General features: G+C 32.1%; 2 protein-coding genes across 2 annotated transcripts; one reads left to right on the plus strand and one right to left on the minus strand.

The window, feature by feature from the left end:
• The first annotated feature begins 207 nt into the window (after nucleotides 1-207).
• On the plus strand, nucleotides 208-3191 carry LOC132743389 (uncharacterized). The gene is made up of 3 exons (XM_060731905.1): nucleotides 208-343; nucleotides 802-1282; nucleotides 1925-3191. The coding sequence occupies exons 1-3, from the start codon at nucleotides 238-240 to the stop codon at nucleotides 2973-2975; spliced, it is 1638 nt and encodes a 545-aa protein (XP_060587888.1). The 5' UTR covers nucleotides 208-237; the 3' UTR covers nucleotides 2976-3191.
• Nucleotides 3192-3217: 26 nt separating this feature from the next.
• Nucleotides 3218-5234, minus strand: LOC132743390 (uncharacterized). The gene has a single exon (XM_060731906.1). It carries the CDS (start codon nucleotides 5127-5129, stop codon nucleotides 4173-4175), a length of 957 nt encoding a protein of 318 aa, XP_060587889.1. The 5' UTR covers nucleotides 5130-5234; the 3' UTR covers nucleotides 3218-4172.
• Between the last annotated feature and the right edge of the window lie 17225 nt (nucleotides 5235-22459).

Below are 22459 nucleotides of genomic sequence, written 5' to 3' on the forward strand. Positions count from 1 at the left end.
ATATTGGCGTGTAATCAATGGCAAGAAATTCGTGAAAACAAATGTATTGATATTCTAAGTGATTTCGTTGTAAAAACACTCTTTAACAATTAAAGCGTGCGTTTTCAAAGTTCTTTCGTTCTCGTATATATAAAAACTCATGACGCACTTCACCTGATAAGGATATTTATGTTCCACACAATGTGTTTTAGTTCTCTTTTCAGACACACATACCCACTTTACGTGAGAAAATAAAACATGGCGTCAACCAAAAAAAGTAGATGTACCCGTCACGTGATAATATTCTCCCTCGTTGTGACTGTGTTAACGCTGTTATTAACAAGGAAACATGTATACAAGCAAGGTTACCTTTAAATTTTATATCTGATAAGTACATCTTGCGCTTTTATTAAATCATTTGAGAAGCCTGATTTAATTGAAAAATGATTTCTGGTATTATTTTGATACCATAGCAATGTACACTCTTTTAACAAATAAAACTCTACCACAATCATCTATATGCTCCCCGTTTCTCTAATTGCAATAACAAAAGAACAAAACTATTTTGTGCAATAATGTGTTTATTTTTTATTGCTTACACCCATACATTAAATTATGATGAATTGGCATAAGTGTTTTAAACAAATTAAGTTTTTAGTCAAAGTTTGAAATCCACAAATAAAGTGACAATGAGTTTAATATAATCAGTGATGATAATAACGCTTTGCATTGATATTTTGTTTTTTAAATGCTTCACTCTTTTACGATCACAATATAATTTTACATTATAATGAAGCATGGCTAATTTAATTTTACTTTCAGAATACAAAAATATTTACGAGTCTTATCGCCCTTCCGTCATCAGGAGCAGTAGTCAACCAATCAAAACACGGCTTATAGAAGATAACCAAACAAGAGGATATAACAAAAATAAATTAAATGTAGATGTTTTAAATATAACTGATAATCAATCAACAAACGAAGAAACAGGTAACAAAAACTTTCAAATAAACATGGCTGAAAAATCAAAAAGTTTCTCATCAACTACTATACATACTTCACATGTATCAGATAGGGAAAATCAAACACTACGTAATATGAATTCAGCTCAAGAGACCATAAAATCAAACAACACAGGTCCAGTTCTAGTTGTCATACTGGCGTACATGCATACAGGCTCCTCATATACTGCTAGGATTATACAACAACATACGGGCACATTCTACGAGTTTGAACCTTTACGAAGTTTACTAGAAAGATCCCGACGAAATTCGCCGATATTCTTTTTGAATGGAACATATAAGTAAAGTCATCTTTTCCTTTTAGCTATAGAGTTTTACATTTAATCAAATTGATTTCTAGCCGTAATTACATAAGTTTTGTTTTTCAATGAACAAGCAATAAAACTAAAATAACAAGAATACATATGTCATCCTTACAAAACTAAAGTATTTTTTCTCAAATATGTTTTAAAACGAAATGAAATTAAATAATAGTTGTAGCATACTATTTTTTTTTAATTTTGAGTTGGGTTTTACTCCGCACTGTAAAGGTCATATACATGTATCGGCTTTCCAGCTTTACTGGCTGAGGAATCCCTAAGATGCTCCTCCATGTATTATCTAAGGCACTAATGGGCACCTGAGTAAAACTATCGTGGGTCCGTTAGCTAGCTAGATAGCTTCCTGACATAAAAATCCAAAGTCCCTGGCTGGATTCGAACCCACAGCGGCGAGGGGCCAGTGGACCATAACCACGCAGACACGGATGTCACGTTGGACATAAGCCGCAACGTTTGGACTCGAAATTTTATCAAGAACTTTAGGTTTGCCTTTTGTGTATGCACATGAGTGTATATGCGCGTTGAATATTTTTTTATTTATCTGTCACTGAAAAATATAATTTTAAAGAACTTATATAAAATATTTGTTGTATTTTTTAACAGAAGAATATCGGGAGAGGTCCTTGACACTCAGATTGGAACAGACGCTGTAAGAAACACAATTACTTGCAATCATCACAAACTGGATATAGCGACCTTGTCTACACCGTATCAGGGGTTAGAGACCACCGATAATAAGGATATTGCTGATTTCTTTAAATGCCAGAAGAAAAATCAAAGCAAAAATAATATATTTTCTGGAACTAGAGGAAAGTATTTGATTAATCATTCTGGGAGGGAGAATTTTCAGAGTTTCAGGAATAATGATAAAATCATATCGAGATTGAAACCTTACAAACATACAAATGGCTATGATACACAAATACCTGACGATGATCATCTGCCGCAACGGCAAACTATTAGAAATAATAATGATCTAGAACATATGAATTCAATCACATATAGAAACAGAAAACATAAAAATGGTTTTAAAAATATACCTTTGACAGATAAAATTGAAACTATCAATTCTTGTTTACCACAATTGATCAACAAATGCAGGAATGCAACTGTAAGATTGGCAAAATATATAAGAATGACTATGGAAATTGTTGAAAACATTATTCCTAATTTTCGGAATCTACGTGTCATACATTTATTGAGAGATCCTAGGGCAATGATGGACTCTCAGTTGAGGAAAAACGACATGAATGTAAAATCATTGCCGTTATTTGTAAAAAGAACCCGATATATGTGTGCTCGTATGAAAAACGACCTTGACATTTCTGAAAGGCTAAGGAAGTCATACCAAAGTCAGATATACACTTTACGTTATGAAGACTTGGCAGACAATCCATTGAATATCGGACAGCAATTATTTAGGTTTATAGGTGTACCATTTTCATCAAATGATAAACGATTTATTATTTCAACAAGTTTAAAGCCCGTGAAGGATTCGAAATACCGAGCAGGGGTTTGGAGAAACCATATTACACCAAAACATTTACAAATTGTCGACAGACATTGCCACCACTTGTATAAACAATTAGGTTATAGACATTTTACTTCTATAGCGGATGTTAGAAATTTGACAATACCAGATCATTTTCTATAATATAATAACTAGGAAATTTCAGCCAGATAATTCGTTAGTCCCGGCCTCAGAACACGACAGGATAGAGGCCGGTTTGCGACTATTTATTTCTATTATTTTTCTACTGTAATAAAGTAGCATAACCACCATAATATTCATTCATATAATGCTAATGAAATAACATTTACGAAAAAACTGATAATAATGTTTAAAAGATTAAATACCTGCAGACATCCGTCTTTTTTTGCAAAATATTGTGAATTTACGTGTAATAGTTTAAGATTGTAAACGTTTATTATGTGCTTGTCGTGAAACAATTTTGACCATTTCGAAACAAATCTCTGTATTTCTGGTTGACATTTGTGAGAAATGTTCACAACTGCAAAACTGTTGAATTTGAAAGTTTAAACATTGGTCTCGGCTAAATGATCTTCACTCTCAATTTTGAAATCATTTCCTTGCTACATGATGTTTAACCCTTAAAGTGCTGGAACCGAAAATGTTACGCCTTTGCCACCAGTATAGATCCAGGCCAGCCTGCACATCCGTGCAGTCTGACCAGGCTCTATACTGTTGGCTGACACATTTTCAATATTCAAATTGATATCCCTAAAATTGATAATGGACAGTCCCAAAAATGGAAGTGGGACAAGTCCATTTAAGATATTCAGCATGTTCAGGGTTAAGAAGCAGCACAAACAACTTGCTAAATTATAACGTTGTACACGCCTTATATCATGTTAAAAAGAAATGATTAAAGTCGAACAATTGTTTGATTAAGGAAAACAATTAAAATCAAAAGAAACGGGGGATAACCTCTATGATGTTTTGCCTTTTTTGTCATAAAATATCAAGGTAAAATATTCGACAAGTGTACCAATGTATTAGATCAAAGCAAAGAGAATGAAACAAAAGACATCGGCTCTTCGACTAAATATACCAACAAAAATTCGGGGCTACAATTTGTGTTTCATGTCCGATTTGCTTCAGAAATTGTATACAAATGCAAATCTTGGCGATAAATACGAGTTTCTAGCAATTAAAATAAACATAAAAAGATGCAAAAATAATTCTCTAAAACATAAACCGTCAACATGTTACTTTTTATGCACATGCCATCAGTGAGACAAAGAACATATCAAAACAATACAAATACCTACTGAAATATATATGTTTTCCGTTATACGTTTAACTCAGTTAGATTAAATTTGGATTTAATTAATTATCAGGATTAGGTTTCTTCAGTTTCCGAAAGAACTTAAATGTGCCTTTTGGTTGCTTCTCGTAAGATCTGCAATATTTTATTAAATCTTTCTTATCTTGTCTCGCCTCTTGTCTTGTGAGTGCCTTATATTTTAGCACTCTATGTTTTGTTTGTCTATTCCGAAATTCAATATTTGTTCCACCATCTAATGTGCTAAAGTGTTCCGGAAGATCCTTATATGGTCGTAGTTCTACCTTTATTGTAAAATCTTCACACACATCGACATAGTTGTCTTCCTGTAAATCACTGTTACCTGTTGCACCTTCATCAGGGTTCATGTCGTCATTTTTACTTGAATGAGACATAGATTGTATTCCCTCAGGACCCATATAGTTAGATTCATACCATTGTTTAAGCATCCACAATTGTTCATTGTCTAGAGCATATAGAATATCTTGTTTTTTGACAACTTTAAGCACTGGTAGTTTGGCCGTTTCGTGGATATTACCAAACCTTGCGTCGAATTTCTTTTCCATGTTTTTTTCAGTAATACAATCGCTGCTGTAACGTATATCGGACAACTTAACAGTCAGAATATTCACATGGGCTTTAGCTGATCCATTATGTTGAACTTCAATAAACTCGCCTTCGCTCGTCGTTGTCAGCCAAGAAGGGCCTAACCTTGCCAAAGACTCAAATTTAACAGGTACTTGTAAAATCTCACTCCTGTTTTCTTGTAAGAATTTAGCGTATTGTTTAAACATCCATAGTCGCCGGTTGTCAAGTGTAAAGAATAATTTACCTTTCCTGACAACTGTTATTTTTGGCAATGTATCTAAATCTAAAAGTCCTGTCCTAAGATCACTCAGAACATCACTCATTTTCTTCCCATTATCAAATTTTTCATCGATAACATCTCTTGAATAGCGGATTTTTGTTACTTCTAGTCGCTCAGGATTTCTTTTAGCCATATCTTCCTCTTGGTGTTTCTATTAAGTATAATATCAAATGATTTAGTTTTAATAAGTAATTATTTTCGCATAGTAAATGAACTCAAATTGTTTAAATTTGTGTAAAGTGCGACATTTCAATTACAACAAACAAGTACAGATTAGTTAATTTAGAAAACTGTTTTCAAAATAAATTGATTACCTTATCACTACAGCAGTAAATCAATAATTATCAAAATAACAATAATCACGAATGTTTGAACACTATTGAAGTCCCCACTTAAAAATATTCTTTCTCTATGAATGTAGTCATATTATATAATATCAAATTGTCTGCTTTACGATTTCTTTGTTTCAATTCAAAACAAAATTATAACGCATTCTTTTTTGTAACTAAATACCAATAAGTCAAACACTGTCAGTCAAGCGTTCATTAACATTGGTTTAAGTTTCCAATACAAGACGTTTATAAGCTTACTAAATTTTAAATTATGACCAAATACTGATAAAAAGGTTACATAGTTTTTGCAGAATTTGTTTCAGTTCTATTAGGATTATTATGTATAAACTTAAAGTTTTTTTCCTTAAGGAAATAACAGCTTGTCCTTGACGGGGTTCGATACACACAGCCTGCAAACCTTAGTCTACTAGTTCGAAGTGTTTATCACTCACCTACGCCTCCACTACAGTTGACAAACTGTTTGAATGCCTGTCCTTAATACTATTTATATGTTTAATTGATTAATTTTTCATATATTGTGTTTATTTCAATTTAAATAAAATAGGGACAATCATGTAACTGTCCAATGCAAATTCTATTTTTATGAATAACATATACAAGTTGGCTAAAAAACCTACCCATCTATAACAAAGGAAGACAAGAGAATCACTACATATGAAACATAACGATATTATATTACGATTTTTATCCCCGGATAGGTACTCATTAATTTACCTGCCATAATCAAGATTCCGACGGAATATTTTTTAGGGTTTGACTACAAGTTTCATGCATATATATTGATTACAAAACACTAAAGAAAACTTGTGTTGAAATTTGTTTGACGTCAAGCTACATATACTCATAACATTAGAGGCCTATAACAAAGCGGAACCAGTGTGCAAGGACAATAATTGATTATATAACCATTCATAGGCCTTTCCTCCGAACATTAAAAAAATGCTCTAGTATTTTCTTATTTGATGAATTTCATGAATATTCAAGCTTCTTGATTTTTTAATACAAATAACAAATAATGATGAATCAGAATAATTAAAAATACTTACATTATTACGTTTGTTTTAAGAGTTATATCGATTTTATTAAATTCAAAAGATAACTGACAGTGACTTATCCATGAACAGGCCCAATCACACACAACCTGCAACATTTTCAATTTTTGAATGTTCTTTTGGGAATTCGTTTAACCTCATTTTGCTTTATTAATCAGGTTTGAACGAATGTGTTGTTTTTCCCCCCCGTTTAAATGCTTTTACAATGAAATCATTTCAGTTTTCGTCAAGGTTAAATCTTTGCTATTTTAATCATAATTGGCACGCTTATAAGCGTCGAAAAGAATCGTGTTTAAAACATTCGTTCTTCGTACATTTTACATTTTTAACTTTTATTATAATTACATGATAATGACTAAAAGAAATATACAGTTTAAAGAGCTAAAGAAGCAAGTCGACGATTATTAAATAATAAACAAAAGGTATACGTTTGATGATGCGGTACATTTTGTTTTGGACCATCCCATAAATATTTCAGTATCGTTAATGTTAAAAATAGAAAAGTTGTAGCACTGCCTTGCTAGTTATAATGTTTCCTGTTTGTTTGTAATACCAAGCTAAAAATCTATAGGTAGATGCTAAAGAACAAGTATGCTTGTCTGTCCTTGAAATAATTAGAATATTTATTCTTATTTATTATATATTTTTGGCGTACGCGCCAAAGCGCGACACCCTTTATGGAATGAAATGATATTTTATGAAAGAACAATTGCAAATTCTCGGGCCTTTTCGTCTGTCATAATAGCCGATGATTCCGATTGGTACGAGGGTGTTTGATTATCAAAAATGAAATGTTGCGATATGTACAATGAATAGCGCACTGGAGAATTTCGCAATGCAAACATATTCAAATGAAATTATCTTTTCCGTCAATCAACCGCGCTCTTCGGTTTTTTATCAATCGTGTGGGTTATTATGTATGTTATTGCTGTACCTATAAATAGAATGATGACCTTAACATTGTGAAAGTTCGAAAATCTATTTATATAAGTAGTTTAAGTTGAACGAAACGGTCATTCGTTTCACGCCATGGTAATAAATAACTAACTGGAGAATTTTGCAGGAAATGAAATGCAAACATATTCAAATAATGAATTGCACTCTTTTAGAATCAATAGAAATTGTTACATCGTAGTATTATCATTTTGTAATGGTCTTTTCCGTAGGTCTCCGGTTTTCTTTGTTACGGCCCTGATTGAACTTATGACATTTTTACCGTAAATATACTATATTTTTGTTTGAATGCAATCGATTTTATGTTAGTTTGAGTGGAATGTTCATTTGCCGAATATTGTGACATTTTAACAACAGAAAGTTTCGTCTGTAATTTTAACATGAGTTGTTATGGGTTTATTGAAAGGAATGTCAACACATTGGTGGGTCAGACAAGGTTTTTTGAAGTAATTCATTAAGATAGTAGATTGACCTCCCAATAAATCAATTAACAGACTTTGTTCATTTTGACTACTAATTTTTTTATGTTCCAAAGAAAATACCACATAAACTCAAAATTCTATCAAATAACCAATATGAATGATAATATCCAAAAATACCCCCTATATAATATAAATAAACGGAAACCATATAGGGGTATATTTTGGATGTTATATACCTGTATATTTTGGATATTATCGTTAATATTGATAGAATTTCATGTTCCTGTGGAAAAAAAATTAATATTCTAATCTCTAGCATGCCTACCAAGATTCATGATGAACAATGTCTTTTGTCTGTCCATTCACAAATGATATACAATACTGGTAAAAACCAATTAACCATTGAAAAGTTTATAAGAATATATGGTCATCAGATGTCTATTAGTTCATCTTCACTTTTTTTAGCTCACCTGAGCTTGCTCAGGGTGAGCTTTTAGGATCGATGAATGTCCGTCGTCCGTCGTCCGTCCGGCCGTCCACAATTGCTTGTGAACACACTAGCGGTCGCATTTTTGCCTCAATCATCATCAAACTTGGTCAGGATGCTTATCTAGTTGAAAGCTCGGATGAGTTCGAACATGGGTCATCTCAGATGAAAAACTAGGTCACAAGAGCTAAAAATAGAAAAACCTTGTGAACACTCTAGAGGTCACATTTTTGACCCAATCATCATCAAACTTGGTCAGGATGTTTGTCTAGGTGATAGCTCGGATGAGTTCGAACATGGGTCATCTCGGATGAAAAAGTAGGTCACAGGAGCTATAAATAGAAAAACCTTGTGAACACTCTAGTGGTCACATTTTTGAACCAATCATCATCAAACTTGGTCAGAATGCTTGTCTAGTCAATTGCTTGGATGAGTTCGAACATGGGTCATCTCTGATGAAAAACTAGGTCACAGGAGCTAAAAATAGAAAAACCTTGTGACCACTCTAGTGGTCACATTTTTGACCCAATCATCATCAAACTTTGTCAGGATGCTTGTTTAGATAATAGCTCGGATGAGTTCGAATATGGGTCATCTCGGATGAAAAACTAGGTCACCGGAGCTATAAATAGAAAAACCTTGTTAACACTCTAGCGGTCACATTTTTGCATCAATCATCATCAAACTTGGTCAGGATGCTTATCTAGTTGATAGCTTGGATGAGTTCGAACATGGGTCATCTCGGATGAAAAAGTAGGTCACCGGAGCTAAAAATAGAAAAACCTTGTTAACACTTTAGCGGTCACATTTTTGCATCAATCATCATCAAACTTGATCAAGATGCTTGTCTAGGTAATAACTCCGATGAGTTCGAACATGGGTCATCTCGGATGAAAAACTAGGTCACAGGAGCTAAAAATAGAAAAACCTTGTTAACACTCTAGTGGTCACAATTTTGACTCAATTGTCATCAAACTTGGTCAGGAAACTTGTCTAGGTCATTGCTGGGAATAAATCGAACATGGGACATCTCGGATGAAAAACTAGGTCACAGGAGCTAAAATAGAAAAATCTTGTTAACACTCTAGTGGCTACTGTTGTGATCCAAATATTCTGTTAATTGGTCTGAAGTTTGTTTTGATGATTTCTAAGTCAAGATCGAACATGGGTCATCTTGGATGAAAAACTAGGTCACACCGCCCAAATATGGAAAAACCTTGTTAACATTCTAGTGGTCACATTTTCGACTCCATTATCATCAAACTTGGTCAGAATGCTTGTCTAGGTAATTGCTTGGATGAGTTCGAAATCGCATGTGAAACTAGGTCACCGGAGCTAAAAATAGAAAAATCTTGTTAACACTCTAGTTGCTACTGTTTTGATCCAAGTATCCTGGAAATTGGTCTGAAAGTTTGTTTTGATGATTTCTAGGTCAAGTTTGAATATGTGTCACCTGGGTAAAAAACTAGGTCGCACTGCTCAAATATGGATAATCCTTGTTAACACTGTAGTGGTCACATTTTTGACTCACCTGTCATGAGACTTGGTCAGAATGCTTGTCTAGGTAATTGTTTGGATGAGTTTGATAATTCAGGTGAGCGATCTAGGGCCATCATGGCCCTCTTGTTTTATTTCTTGCTTGGACGCCCTTTGATGCTTTGCATCAATTTTTTCTTGTATCGTTTGTAATCCATAAGAATATATAACGTAATGAGCAATCAAACCGGGTCGGCAATACACAATATTCACCTATTGAAATTTGGTTTCTTTGATCTCAAGTGATCTTGTTTTTTTTACAGAATTTTATTGCATGTACATGACCAAGGATATTCTCAGGCTTCTGCAGATTACGGATGAGCCAATTGATGGAGGTAAACATAACAGTTATCATTAAACGCATTTTTTTAAATAAATTCTCGATCATACTTGATATTGGTCAACCATCCGTTAGTATACTTTATACGGGGAAGTCAAAGTCCGGGCCCGCGAAGCGGGTCCGGGCTTTGGCTTGCCCGGCTATAGACTGCACGTGTATATTTAAAAGAAAATGAAATTAAAAACAATTAAAAAATATTTAGAATTCTATACCTATCAATGAAATTTTCAGTGTCAGTTCTAGTCGGGCGCCGCCATTTACAATGTAACGCAATGATAATAGGCGGGGTATTCCGATAATGGAACATATCTCAACTTTTCGGATAAATGACAATTGTCGAGTGTTCCGAGTGAAAACGGAATCGGTGCTTATAATACCGAATGACACTTTTAAAACGGAAAGAATGTAAGGAATTTATAACGACTTCTCCGTTCATAGGCTTTGCCTAATTTCATATTAATCAGTTTATTTAAATCCTGATGTTCCTATAGCAAACCAAACTTATTTGACCAAACATAATAGGGAACTATTTTAATAAGCTACAGTTTAGTTTTATTCCTTGTTGGTATTCTCATATTATTAGTTTCTCGAGAGAAAATCATTGTTTTGTCAGACACCCCACCATCCATCTGGTGAGCTTATCATTGTTTTTAATTGATATTTTATGAAGGATAATTTACCGTGATTAATGAAAATTCTTTTTGCACCACCATTTGTACTCCCCCCTGCTGTATTCGGTGTCCTGCCTTACCGGTGGTCCTGTATGGTCGGGTTTTCTGGGGCTGCGTTTTCTGAATCTTTATATTTATACGGGGAAGTCAAAGACAGGGCCCGCGAAGCGGGTCCAGGCTTTGGCTAGCCCGGCTTTAGACTACACGTGTATATTTAAAAGAAAATCAAATAAAAAACAATTAAAAAATATATTGAATTCTATACCTATCAACGAAATTTTCAGTGTCAGTTCTAGTCGGGCGCCGCCATTTACAATGTAACTCAATGATAATAGGCGGGGTGTTCCGATAACGAAACAAATCTCAACTTTTCGGATAAATAATAATCGCCGAGTGTTCCGAGTGAAAACGGAAGCGGTGCATGTAATACCGAATGACAACTTTAAAACGGAAAGAATGAAAGGAATTTTTAACGACTTCCCCGTTCATAAGCTTTGCCTAATTTCATATTATTTTGTTATATTGTTTTTGGCCGTTCCTTATAATTGATTTTAATATATATAGTGTCGAATATTTTGTTTAAAATTTTCGATCATCTCTCATATACGGAGTCTGAAAGTTTCACTCTTTGCTAGGGATCTTGCGTGTTTAGACTTTTATACTCACAAGGACATTTGCAAATTGTAAACACAGTTTCCCCGCACATTGTCACAAAGTTGATTAACGCTGTATCAGCTTTATAAATCTAGACCTTCGGGTCATTAATTCCAATATGTTGAGTGTTGAAGAGATTTTTATGCTTAAGAGTAGAATACATTTTCATTTTGTGTACGGAAACGAACTGAATCATCAACCGATACTGTGGCTTGATTTAATTTTCTTGGTGTTAGATAGGAGAAATTGTAATAATCTCTCAGTTTCTAATATGAGCAAATACGTATTCAGTGTAATATTATGTGATACTTCTCAATCTATGTGCAAATCTTCAAACACTCGTTAGAAGATAAATACAACCAGACACATTTTATGCCCGGCTTAAAAATGGGAACAACCTGTTATGAAAACAGTACGGTCGTACTGACGTACGGTGTTTCTTTTTTAAGAGGGTATAAGGCGCGGTTTGTGTTACTTGGGACGGACATAGCCTATGGTCAGTGTATGACCCATATTGATTTTCAGTCAGAAAATATAAGGTCACCATGACATTTACGTTTTAAAATGGATTTTGAATGAGAACTATATCTTAGAAAAAACAATGTCCAGTAGCCAGGCCCCTTTTACGAGCAGTTCATGAAGGTAGGGATACATTCAACCGTAACTATTGTTTTAGCGCAAATTTCAATCATGAGGAAAACCAAATTTAGGCGAAGAATAGAGAAAATAAGTACCTTCAATGTGACACTAAGTGCCATTCCATGGAAAGTGGCATATGGTTCCCAAGTAAAAATATGCGTGTGCCCTAAACGAGAAAACAATGGGTGGAACTAACTGAAATGGAATTTTGCAAGGGCATCAGAGGTTATGAAGCCTGCATATCACAGATAATACGTCAAAAGACAAATATAAAAAGCATGTCCTAAGGTGATTCAACAGTATTCAAGTGAGGAATAATGGAACCACCCAACAAGAAAAAAGCCGAATAGAAATAATTAAATTATAAGCACAACCAAAATGTCTTGCTGAACGATCTTTAAGGATCGGAAATATAACACCTCTGATTGCATGTACGTGGCGACTTTTTACAGCCTCCATTTGTCACAAACAACGCCGATGTGACTATAAAATAGAGAAAATAAAAACCCCTACAGAAATACCAACACGGCAAAATTGAAAATGTTGCAGGCTCGGTTTGATTGAGCCTTTTTATGGACGATACTATCAAAAGCAAACTACAATATACATGTATGCCCTCTAGCACTGGCTTAAGAAGTTCATGTATTGGTTAAATACATCCCTTAAGTCCTTTATATTATAAGAGTTGTTTTATTACTCTATGTTTCAAACATACAGAACGATGCGTCTTTTTTGGTTTCATTAAGTGCATGGAATCGATTCTTATTTTTTTAAAGAATTTAAGAATTTTCACTACGAAGCAATTAGGTAGCTTTTAATCCTTAAATGATTAAATTCCAAAATTCTGATGGTAACCTTTCCAACTGATAGATGACAAAACCTTTTTGAAACCATCCCCATTCTATTTCATCTAACCAATATATCTGTTTTCAATTATCAAAATCTAAAAATAATTAAAGATAATAATTTTATATGCTTTTTGGTTTGTTTCTTTTTAATTAAAAACTATTCAAACAAAATTCTTAAACTTAAACTGATGAAAACAAAATTGTAGTTGTTCTATCTAACTAATTAAAAAACATAAATTGCTAATTTGTTCCTCATGAAGTATATAACAAAAATGATTGCAACGTTTCTGGCAATAATCACTAAAGTTAATTCAATCCAATAGTTTTATGTTTAACAATTTCTAAGACCTTAAATAAAATTATACCAAAAGATTTTGCCAAAAGATATCCTATAAAGAAATGCTACAGTAGTCATATATTCAAAGAGTATGTTGCTGAACATTCATCGAAATGTAGAATCTTGTTGTGCGGCCGAAAAATGATAAAATTCTTTTTAAAAAAATGAATAAATATGCATGATAATTTTGTTTTAAACACAAATATTTTTAAATATAATCATTTTCTAAAAGGTCAAATTTTCAGAACAATGTGTGAAATTTCGAATATGTTAAGTTGCAAATATTATATGTTTTAATAACAGAAGTCAAATTAATAATTATGTAACCGGAAGATTAAATATGGCTTTTCCTCTTTGTCCAATCAACTGTGCTAAAAGTTTTATTATATAAAGGTGATAAAGTCAATTAAGCTGTCTGTACTTAATAAGTTTTTAAACCTTATGACTGATAAAATGTCCAGGTGGTGATTGTTGTTATAAATTCTATGTTGCTATGTTACCTTATTTTGTATTGAAACCTGATTGGTCATTTTGTTATTTAAGACACAAAAATGTTAAATTTTTATTGGTCAGTTTAAAACGAAACCATTTTTAGAAATATTGTAAAGATAGAGAAATCGAATAGTGAGATTTTGGATTTCCAATTGATAACGTTGTGGCTCTCCACTAGAAATATTTGTTACTGCTTTTTAATATCTACATTGTATTTGTTAACGTCAGGATAACCTGTGTATATTTGATATATTATTAATGTTTGTGGTATTCCACTGAGAAAGAAACAATAAATGATTAAACGGAACATTGTGTTGAAATTCAATCCACCTCCAGAAGGACTATAAATTTAGCGCATAATATTTGGTGGGAATCAGTGTCTTTCCCAACCTCTCAATTTAGCAAGCGAGACTACGAATTCAACTTCCCCAAGAAAAACAACAATGAGTTTCATAAATGGAATACCATTTAGAAGTGAAAAATCATGTGGACAATGTGGACATAATCATTATCACAGACAGAAGAAGTGTTGTGCGGAAATGGCAAGATGTAACAAATGCAAGAGAATTGGACATTTTGCACGAGTTTGCCGACATCAAGCAGTCAAGTCAAGTCTATCTAAACAACGGGATCAAGAACGAATGACAACTTTTATTAGACGCAAAACAGCAGAATGCACATTACCATTCTACAATGAAAACGATGCTTTCTTTCAGAACAACCAAACAAACAACTCTGTAAGTCATGTTTCAATAGCAGAATTTCAAAAGTTGAAATCTTTAACTCATTCAATGAATAAAACAATTAACGGTTTGAAATCAGAAAATGTGGCTCTCAATTTGAAAAATCAAAGACTCAAGGACTTTACTGAAAATCTGCAGAATGAGATTTCCCTCAAGAAATCACAAATATGTCATCTTCAAGAAACATTGATACTACAAAGAAACTCGCTAGAAGAAAAGTTTAGGGCTGACTCGTCAAAACTAGAAAAAATGGACAAACTCATAATAGAATTTAAGAAAATACATGACGATTATGAAGAACTGAGACTTGAATACAACCGGAACACTTACGAAGCAATGGTGACAGAATCAATGAAAAACGACCAAATAGATGAACTTAAAAATAAAAATGAAAGCTTGAGAAATGAGATCGCTCAGCTGACAGACAAAACGAAATATTTATGTCGCAGAAGAGTAACTGAAAATGAAAACCAACAACACGATCGTTATAACACATGCGAAGCCGGATTCCAACATAGGGGAGGCAATTGTCACCGCGGAAGACAGCAAGGACATAGAGGGCAATACAACAGAAATAGACGTCATTAAGGGTGTATTGTTTACAAGAAGACAGTGATTAGGATATATATTATAAGTAAATGGTACTTACGCTTTTCAGCAAAATCGGTGCTTTATGTTCACAATATATTTCTGTAACTAAATATCTAACGTAAACAGTATTCTAATTTAATAATATTTATTTTTGTTATATACATATTTATGCTCCATTTCACAAAAGTAAAATAGTCTTAAAGGAGAAAAAAGTGTTGTGCGGCCAAAAAATAAATGTGCGGCCAAAAAATAATCAAATTCTTTTAAAAAAAATAAATAAATATGCATGATAATTTTGTTTTAAACACAAATATTTTTAAATATAATCATTTTCTAAAAGGTCAAATTTTCAGAACAATGTGTGAAATTTCGAATATGTTAAGTTGCAAATATTATATGTTTTAATAACAAAAGTCAAATTAATAATTATGTAACCGAAAGATTAAATATGGCTTTTCCTCTTTGTCCAATCAACTGTGCTAAAAGTTTTATTATATAAAGGTGATAAAGTCAATTAAGCTGTCTGTACTTAATAAGTTTTTAAACCTTATGACTGATAAAATGTCCAGGTGGTGATTGTTGTTATAAATTCTATGTTGCTATGTTACCTTATTTTGTATTGAAACCTGATTGGTCATTTTGTTATTTAAGACACAAAAATGTTAAATTTTTATTGGTCAGTTTAAAACGAAACCATTTTTAGAAATATTGTAAAGATAGAGAAATCGAACAGTTAGATTTTGGATTTCCAATTAATAACATTGTGGCTCTCCACTAGAAATATTTGTTACTGCTTTTTAATATCTACCTTGTATTTGTTAACGTCAGGATAACCTGTGTATATTTTATATATTATTAAAATTTGTGGTATTCCACTGAAAAAGAAACAATAAATGATAAAACGGAACATTGTGTTGAAATTCAATCCACCTTCAGTAGAACCATAAATTAGCGCATAATAATCTACTCAATTTAAGATATAAACTGTTAATAGAACTTTCTCCGATTTTCCAAAATATACAGGCATGTAGATAAATATTAATAAGGTTTTTTTTTCTGTTTCCAGAACATACAGCTTAAACAAGTTATAATCAAGATACTGATTTATTTTAGCTATAGTATATATTTGTTGTATCGTTGAACTGAAAGTCAGAAGAAATCAGTTTTATTACAATTTAATGTCATATACAGTCATCTAATGTTTAAGAGGAAAACTCAGTCATAGAGCAGCGTATAAAAAATATTCAGTCACAAAAAAGTAAGGTATCACTTATACAGGTCCAAAGCATTGAAACTAGCAGGCATTTTGACAGCCAAACTTGAATGAAATTAAATCTAAACAGGCTTCAATAGATAAAAAGATAAACTCTGATTCCCAAAAGCTACAAAATGTCACCACGGATTATCAGCGTATTTCGGAGGAGCTGTTAGATTTACAGACGAGATCCATGAGGGATAACCTACTTTTTTATAACTTTCAGGAATGCGATACATTTGAGGAGAGAAAAGGTGAGAATTGTTCAAAAAAAGTGCTCGAATTTTGTGAGAATGACCTAAATATTGAAGGGGCTGCGACATCAATTAAGATCAACAGAGCGCATCGTATCGGAAAATATGAGAGCAACAAAACCCGCCCGATAGTGGTAAACTTCAGTCACACTCCAGATAAATTGAATGTGAAACATAAAGTTTTCTTAAGCAGTGAAACAACAGGAATAAAGGTATCTGATCAGTATCCTAAAGAAATCCAAGAACGTAGAAAAAAACTTATTCCAGAACTTATAAAAGCAAAAAATCAAAGTAAATCTGCGGTTCTAGTATATGACAAGCTCTATATTGATGGAAGACGTTTTTTCGCTACCACCGACTAGGAATCTACCGAGAAGCAGCTTAAAGTACTATTATGGAATATTCAAGGGATAAAGAATAAGCTAGATGACCCAGATTTTTTGAACTTTGTAAACTCTTATGACTTACTTCTTTTGACAGAAACATGGAACTCAAAAATTGCTAATATTAATTTAGAAGGTTATGAATCTTTTGTATGTCCTCGTCCAAAAACTAACAAAAGAGCAAAACGCTTTAGTGGTGGCATCATTGTTTATTATAAACATGAATATGTGAACAAATTAGAACTTGTTCATTGAACGCCGCCTTTCCTTGTTGATCTTGTTTTTCATATTTTTTGTTGATTTAAATCATAAAGGTATTATATGGTTTAAATTAAATGCTGAATGTTTCGGCTCTTTAAATGATTTATATTTTTGTACTTGTTACATTCCTCCTGAAGAGTCGACAGTTTACAAAAATGTTTCTTCGTGTCTATTTGAATTCGATTTCTTCGAACAATTAAATATTGATATACGTAAATATAGCTCTCCAGGTGACGTGTTCGTTACAGGTGACCTAAATTCAAGGACAGGTCAACATGATGATTTTGTCAGGTGTATTAATCTTGACCGTTATGTAGATTTACCGTGCAGAAGTTATTCTTGTCTAGACATACCTGAACGTAAATCTTGTGATAATCGTGTTAATCGTTTCGGTAAAAAGTTGTTATCTTTATGTAAGGAAAATGATGTTATTATTGTAAACGGCCGACTTGAGAATGGAGATTTCACTTGTTACAATACTATTAGAAATCAAAATGCTGCAAGTGTTGTTGATTATATTATAACAAATATTAGTAATTTTCCACTAATTACTCAGATGGAAATCAATAGTCTTACTGAATTCTCAGATCATTGTCCTATAACGTTTTCACTAAATGTTGAAAATGATTTTTTCTATAAAAACGATAACTTATCATATGATAAAATTATATGGGATAATACAGACAAAGAAGAGTTATCAATGTTGTTGGATAACCATAAATATGTATTTGATGATTTAATAAGTAAATTAAGCTCTGATGATATTGATATTGAAACCTGTGTTAATCAATTTTCACAAGCTGTGTATGACATTTCATATAAGATACATGGTAGAACTATTACAGCTAACAAACCTAAACGAATAATAAAAAAAGCTCCTTGGTTTAATGAAGATTGCAGGCGGGCAAAATCATCTTTTCTTGACAAGAAAAGAGCATTTGGTTTAAATAAAGATGATAACAATAAAACTAACTTTCTTAACAGTAGGAAAGAATATTCAAAAGTGAAAAGGAATGCTAAGCGATCTTTTAATCTAAAAGAAAGGTCTAAACTCTGTAATATGAGTAAAAGCAGTCCACGTAAGTTTTGGAAACATATAAAAAAGTTCAATAAATATAATAAAGTAAATTCTAATGATGTGAGTCCTATGGACTTTTTAGAACATTTTAAAAATATTTCAAATACAGCTCATTGTGAGTTTATGCCTGAAAATATAAATTCTGATCAAAGTAACGAAATAAATATTGAATTGTTAGACAGCCCTTTTACAGCTGAAGAAATATCAAAAACTATTTCTACACTGAATAGGTATAAAAGTTGTGATATAAATAATAATGTTGCGGATTTTTTCATTGACTCTAACAACTTTATTGTGCCATATCTTGTTATTATATTTAATAAAATATTTGACTCCGGCTTATACCCGGAGTCGTGGTGTAAGGGTATTATAATACCAATACATAAAAAGGGGGATACTAGTAATCCGTCAAATTATAGGGGAATAACACTTGTAAACGTAATTGGTAAAATCTTTTCATTGCTGTTAAGAAACAGGTTGAATAAATGGTGTGAACAATGTGATGTATTTAATGGATCACAATTTGGTTTTAGAGATAAGCATTCGACAACTGATTGTATATTCATTTTACATTCGATTATTCAAAAGGTTTTATCTAATAAGTCTAAATTATATTGTGCTTTTATCGATTATGAAAAAGCTTTTGATACTGTGATTAGGGATGCATTATGGGTTAAACTTTTAAAAACGGGTATAAGTTGTAAAATGATTAATATTATTAGGTCAATATATACGAATGTTAAATCATGTGTTAGATTGTCCCGAAACATGAAACTATCAGACTTCTTTGACGTCACTGTGGGCTTAAAGCAAGGGGAACCACTCTCCCCATTACTTTTTATTTTGTTCATAAATGATATAAATGAAAGTCTTGATTTTAACCTGTTAACTGAAAAAGACTTAGATATGTTGAGTATGTATATGTTACTTTTTGCTGATGATATAGCTCTTTTTACCACTAGTCCTGATAGTCTTCAAGCACAACTAAACATGGTTCAAAATTATTCTACAAAATGGGGTCTTAAGATTAATGTTAAAAAGACAAAAATTTGTATTTTTGAGAAAAGAAAACAACCGTGTAATTATGTTTGGACAATAAATGATGAAATTGTAGAAGTTGTTGATAATTTTACTTATCTTGGTGTAAATTTTACTTATACAGGTAATTTGAAAAATTCTGTTAAAAATTTATCAGATCAAGCTCTCAAGGCTTATAATTCACTATTACAATTGTTTTATAGAGTGAACTTAGATATTAAAACTAAACTAGCTCTTTTTGATTCTATGGTTGTACCAATAATTTTGTATTGCTCTGATGTATGGGGAATTTATGATTTTAAGGAGGTAGATAAACTTCATATCAAATTTTGTAAAATTGTTTTAGGTGTGAAACAACAAACTCCAAATTCTGCGGTTTTTGGCGAGCTAGGAAGGTACCCTCTCTCCGTTATTAGTAAAGAGAGATCATTACAATACTGGCTAAAAATAATGAATAATCAAAATTCACCAATGTATAAATTATATATTGAACATTGTAACACAAATAACAATAATTCATGGGCATCTAAGATTAAAACATTAGTAGATGATTTAGGATGTAGTTATATTTATTTAACTTCCTGGGTCAATTACAACTTTGCACCTATTTTAAAGCAGAGGTTACGAGATCAATATGTACAAAAATGGCATGAATGTATAGAAGACATGTCCAAATTGGAATATTATAGAATGTATAAACAATGTTTTGGTTTTGAAAAATATTTGGAATGTATTAATATAGATAAATTTAGAAAATGCATGACATGCTTTAGATTAAGTTCTCATAGTTTAGAAATTGAGGTTGGTAGATATCAAGGTATGCATAGAAATGAACGAATCTGTAAAGCTTGTAATACAAATTTAGTTGAATCGGAATATCACTTTTTGTTAACGTGCCCTATATATTCTGAAATAAGAACAAAATATTTAGGTAATTGTTCATGGCCTAGTAGGCAAAAATTTTCAAACATTATGTCCTGTAAGAGTAAGAATAAGTTATATAAAACTGCCAAATATTTGTATGAAGCATTTCAAATAAGGAAAAGATTTGTCGATGTAGAAGCTGCTTCTTAATCAGCATTATATAATTACACTTCACTATACTGTATATTTGTGACAATTTGTGTAGGTTATATGTATATTTATTATGTTCTAGCACTGTATTATGTACTGTTTTATATGTTTATGTTGTCTTGGCCATATTCTTCACTTTGCAAATGTTAAATTGGCCAAAGGCATGTTATTATGCCGATTTGCTGAATAAACTGAAAACTGAAACTTAAATTTCCGCCGAAGCAGATAATGCTTATCTCTTACTTTACATTCTTAAGACAGTATCAATGATCCGCCTGTACTACAAAGGCTCATTCTCCCACCTTTCGTTAGTTCGCAATTTATGTTTTCAAGCTCACGTAGGATCTCGTTGACTTTATGTGTGACTTGTCTAAAGAAGGCGATTTCAATAACTCATCAACGGAGGTAATTAGTACAGACTGATACATTGTTTTGTTTGATTATTTGGGAAATATGGAAATAATTGGAAAGATAGAAGAAAACATCTCCTGATTCAATATTGTGTATCTATGAATAACTTTTACTTGAATAATAAAAAAAAAAACATGTAAAGTGTTCAAGCAGTTAAATACAGTATGAAGTTTGATAGCAAGCAGATATGTCAATAATTACTCTAAGAAAGCACTATTATACATATGCATGTAAATCGTACTTATTACAGAAGTATTAAAAGCAGCCTGCAGAGGTCCAACTTTTTTTAATCTATGGTGGACTATGATGGATGTGCTCCTGTCCTTCCCTATTCAATTATCTTAGAAACGCTTAATTAGAATTTCCATAAGACATTTGGAAAGTATATAATTTACGATAATTAATAGACAGATGCGTTACTTTATGGTATTGTTAATTCATTTAGCTGAAAAACTTTTCAGGTTATAATATTCAATTTTCTTTGAATAGTGATTCAATATTTCTGCATCACTTTTATGATATGGTGTCCCTTTTGTCATTTGACAGCAGTTTTTTTATATTAATAGGAAATACTCAATACCTCTGATGTTGTCTAATTTAGCTTATCAAAATATTGATGTTTAACTTCTCTTTCTATTTATTTCTTTTGGGGGTGGGAATGAATGGTATACAGCACATATTATGGAATTTAAAATTCAAATTACATGATCATCAATACATAAACATATATGCAGATGTTTAAAAACACATGTTATGTACCGACGATTGATGATTATACTCAAATATTCAATTATGTTTTAAGTTTTAACCGGCACCAACGAACTCATGTATTATCGAACTGCCACTGGTCATGTGCCAATTTTTTATGTTTTTTTTTCTTTTGCACTAATTCATCAAATCAAAGATTTACAACAAGAAAGAAAACAGATGTCATTACCTGCTTTTCGAGTATTTATTTATTGATTGTTCATTTTTTGATACAACGATATGTGACATACAATATATATCAATTAAATATAATGTGTATTAACCTTTGAATAACAAATATAACAGTTAAATGAAAGTTAAAAAATCTAATCCCTCGGAAGCATTAATCACAACTAAATTACAAGAGAATTGCAGACTCAGTTTGAGTCTGTACATGAGGGATAATGAAAACGTACAACATCCCTCATGCCCCCTAGCACCGGCTTGAGCGGTACTCAATTCTCAACACTTAATAGTGCTGACATCAATGATCCCGAAGGAACAAAAAAATATAACAACACTGAACTGAAGTGAAGTACGGGGCAACTTTTTTGCAGCTGCCACACAGCACTTGACATCTGCTGTTGTGAAGTATAAAAATCTGGAAACAGAGTGAGTTAAGTTTGTTTTTATCTTATTTTATCAACATCTCCTCTATACAACTTTGTTGTCAAGTTAAGTCAAAATGTGTAAAGCATCCCATAGAGAAGATAAGATATTTATGAGTTCAAAAATGTGTTTATTAACCTACATTGCTGCTTCTATTGTACAATCTTATATTGGAAGTGGTAAAGATTAAAAGAGTGTCATGTAATTAAATCAATTAACAATTAAGATTCATTA

Source organism: Ruditapes philippinarum, unplaced genomic scaffold (genome assembly GCF_026571515.1).
Source record: "Ruditapes philippinarum isolate M1 unplaced genomic scaffold, ASM2657151v2 ctg3258_1_1_1_1, whole genome shotgun sequence".
In the NCBI taxonomy this organism is placed as follows: Eukaryota; Metazoa; Mollusca; class Bivalvia; order Venerida; family Veneridae; genus Ruditapes; species Ruditapes philippinarum.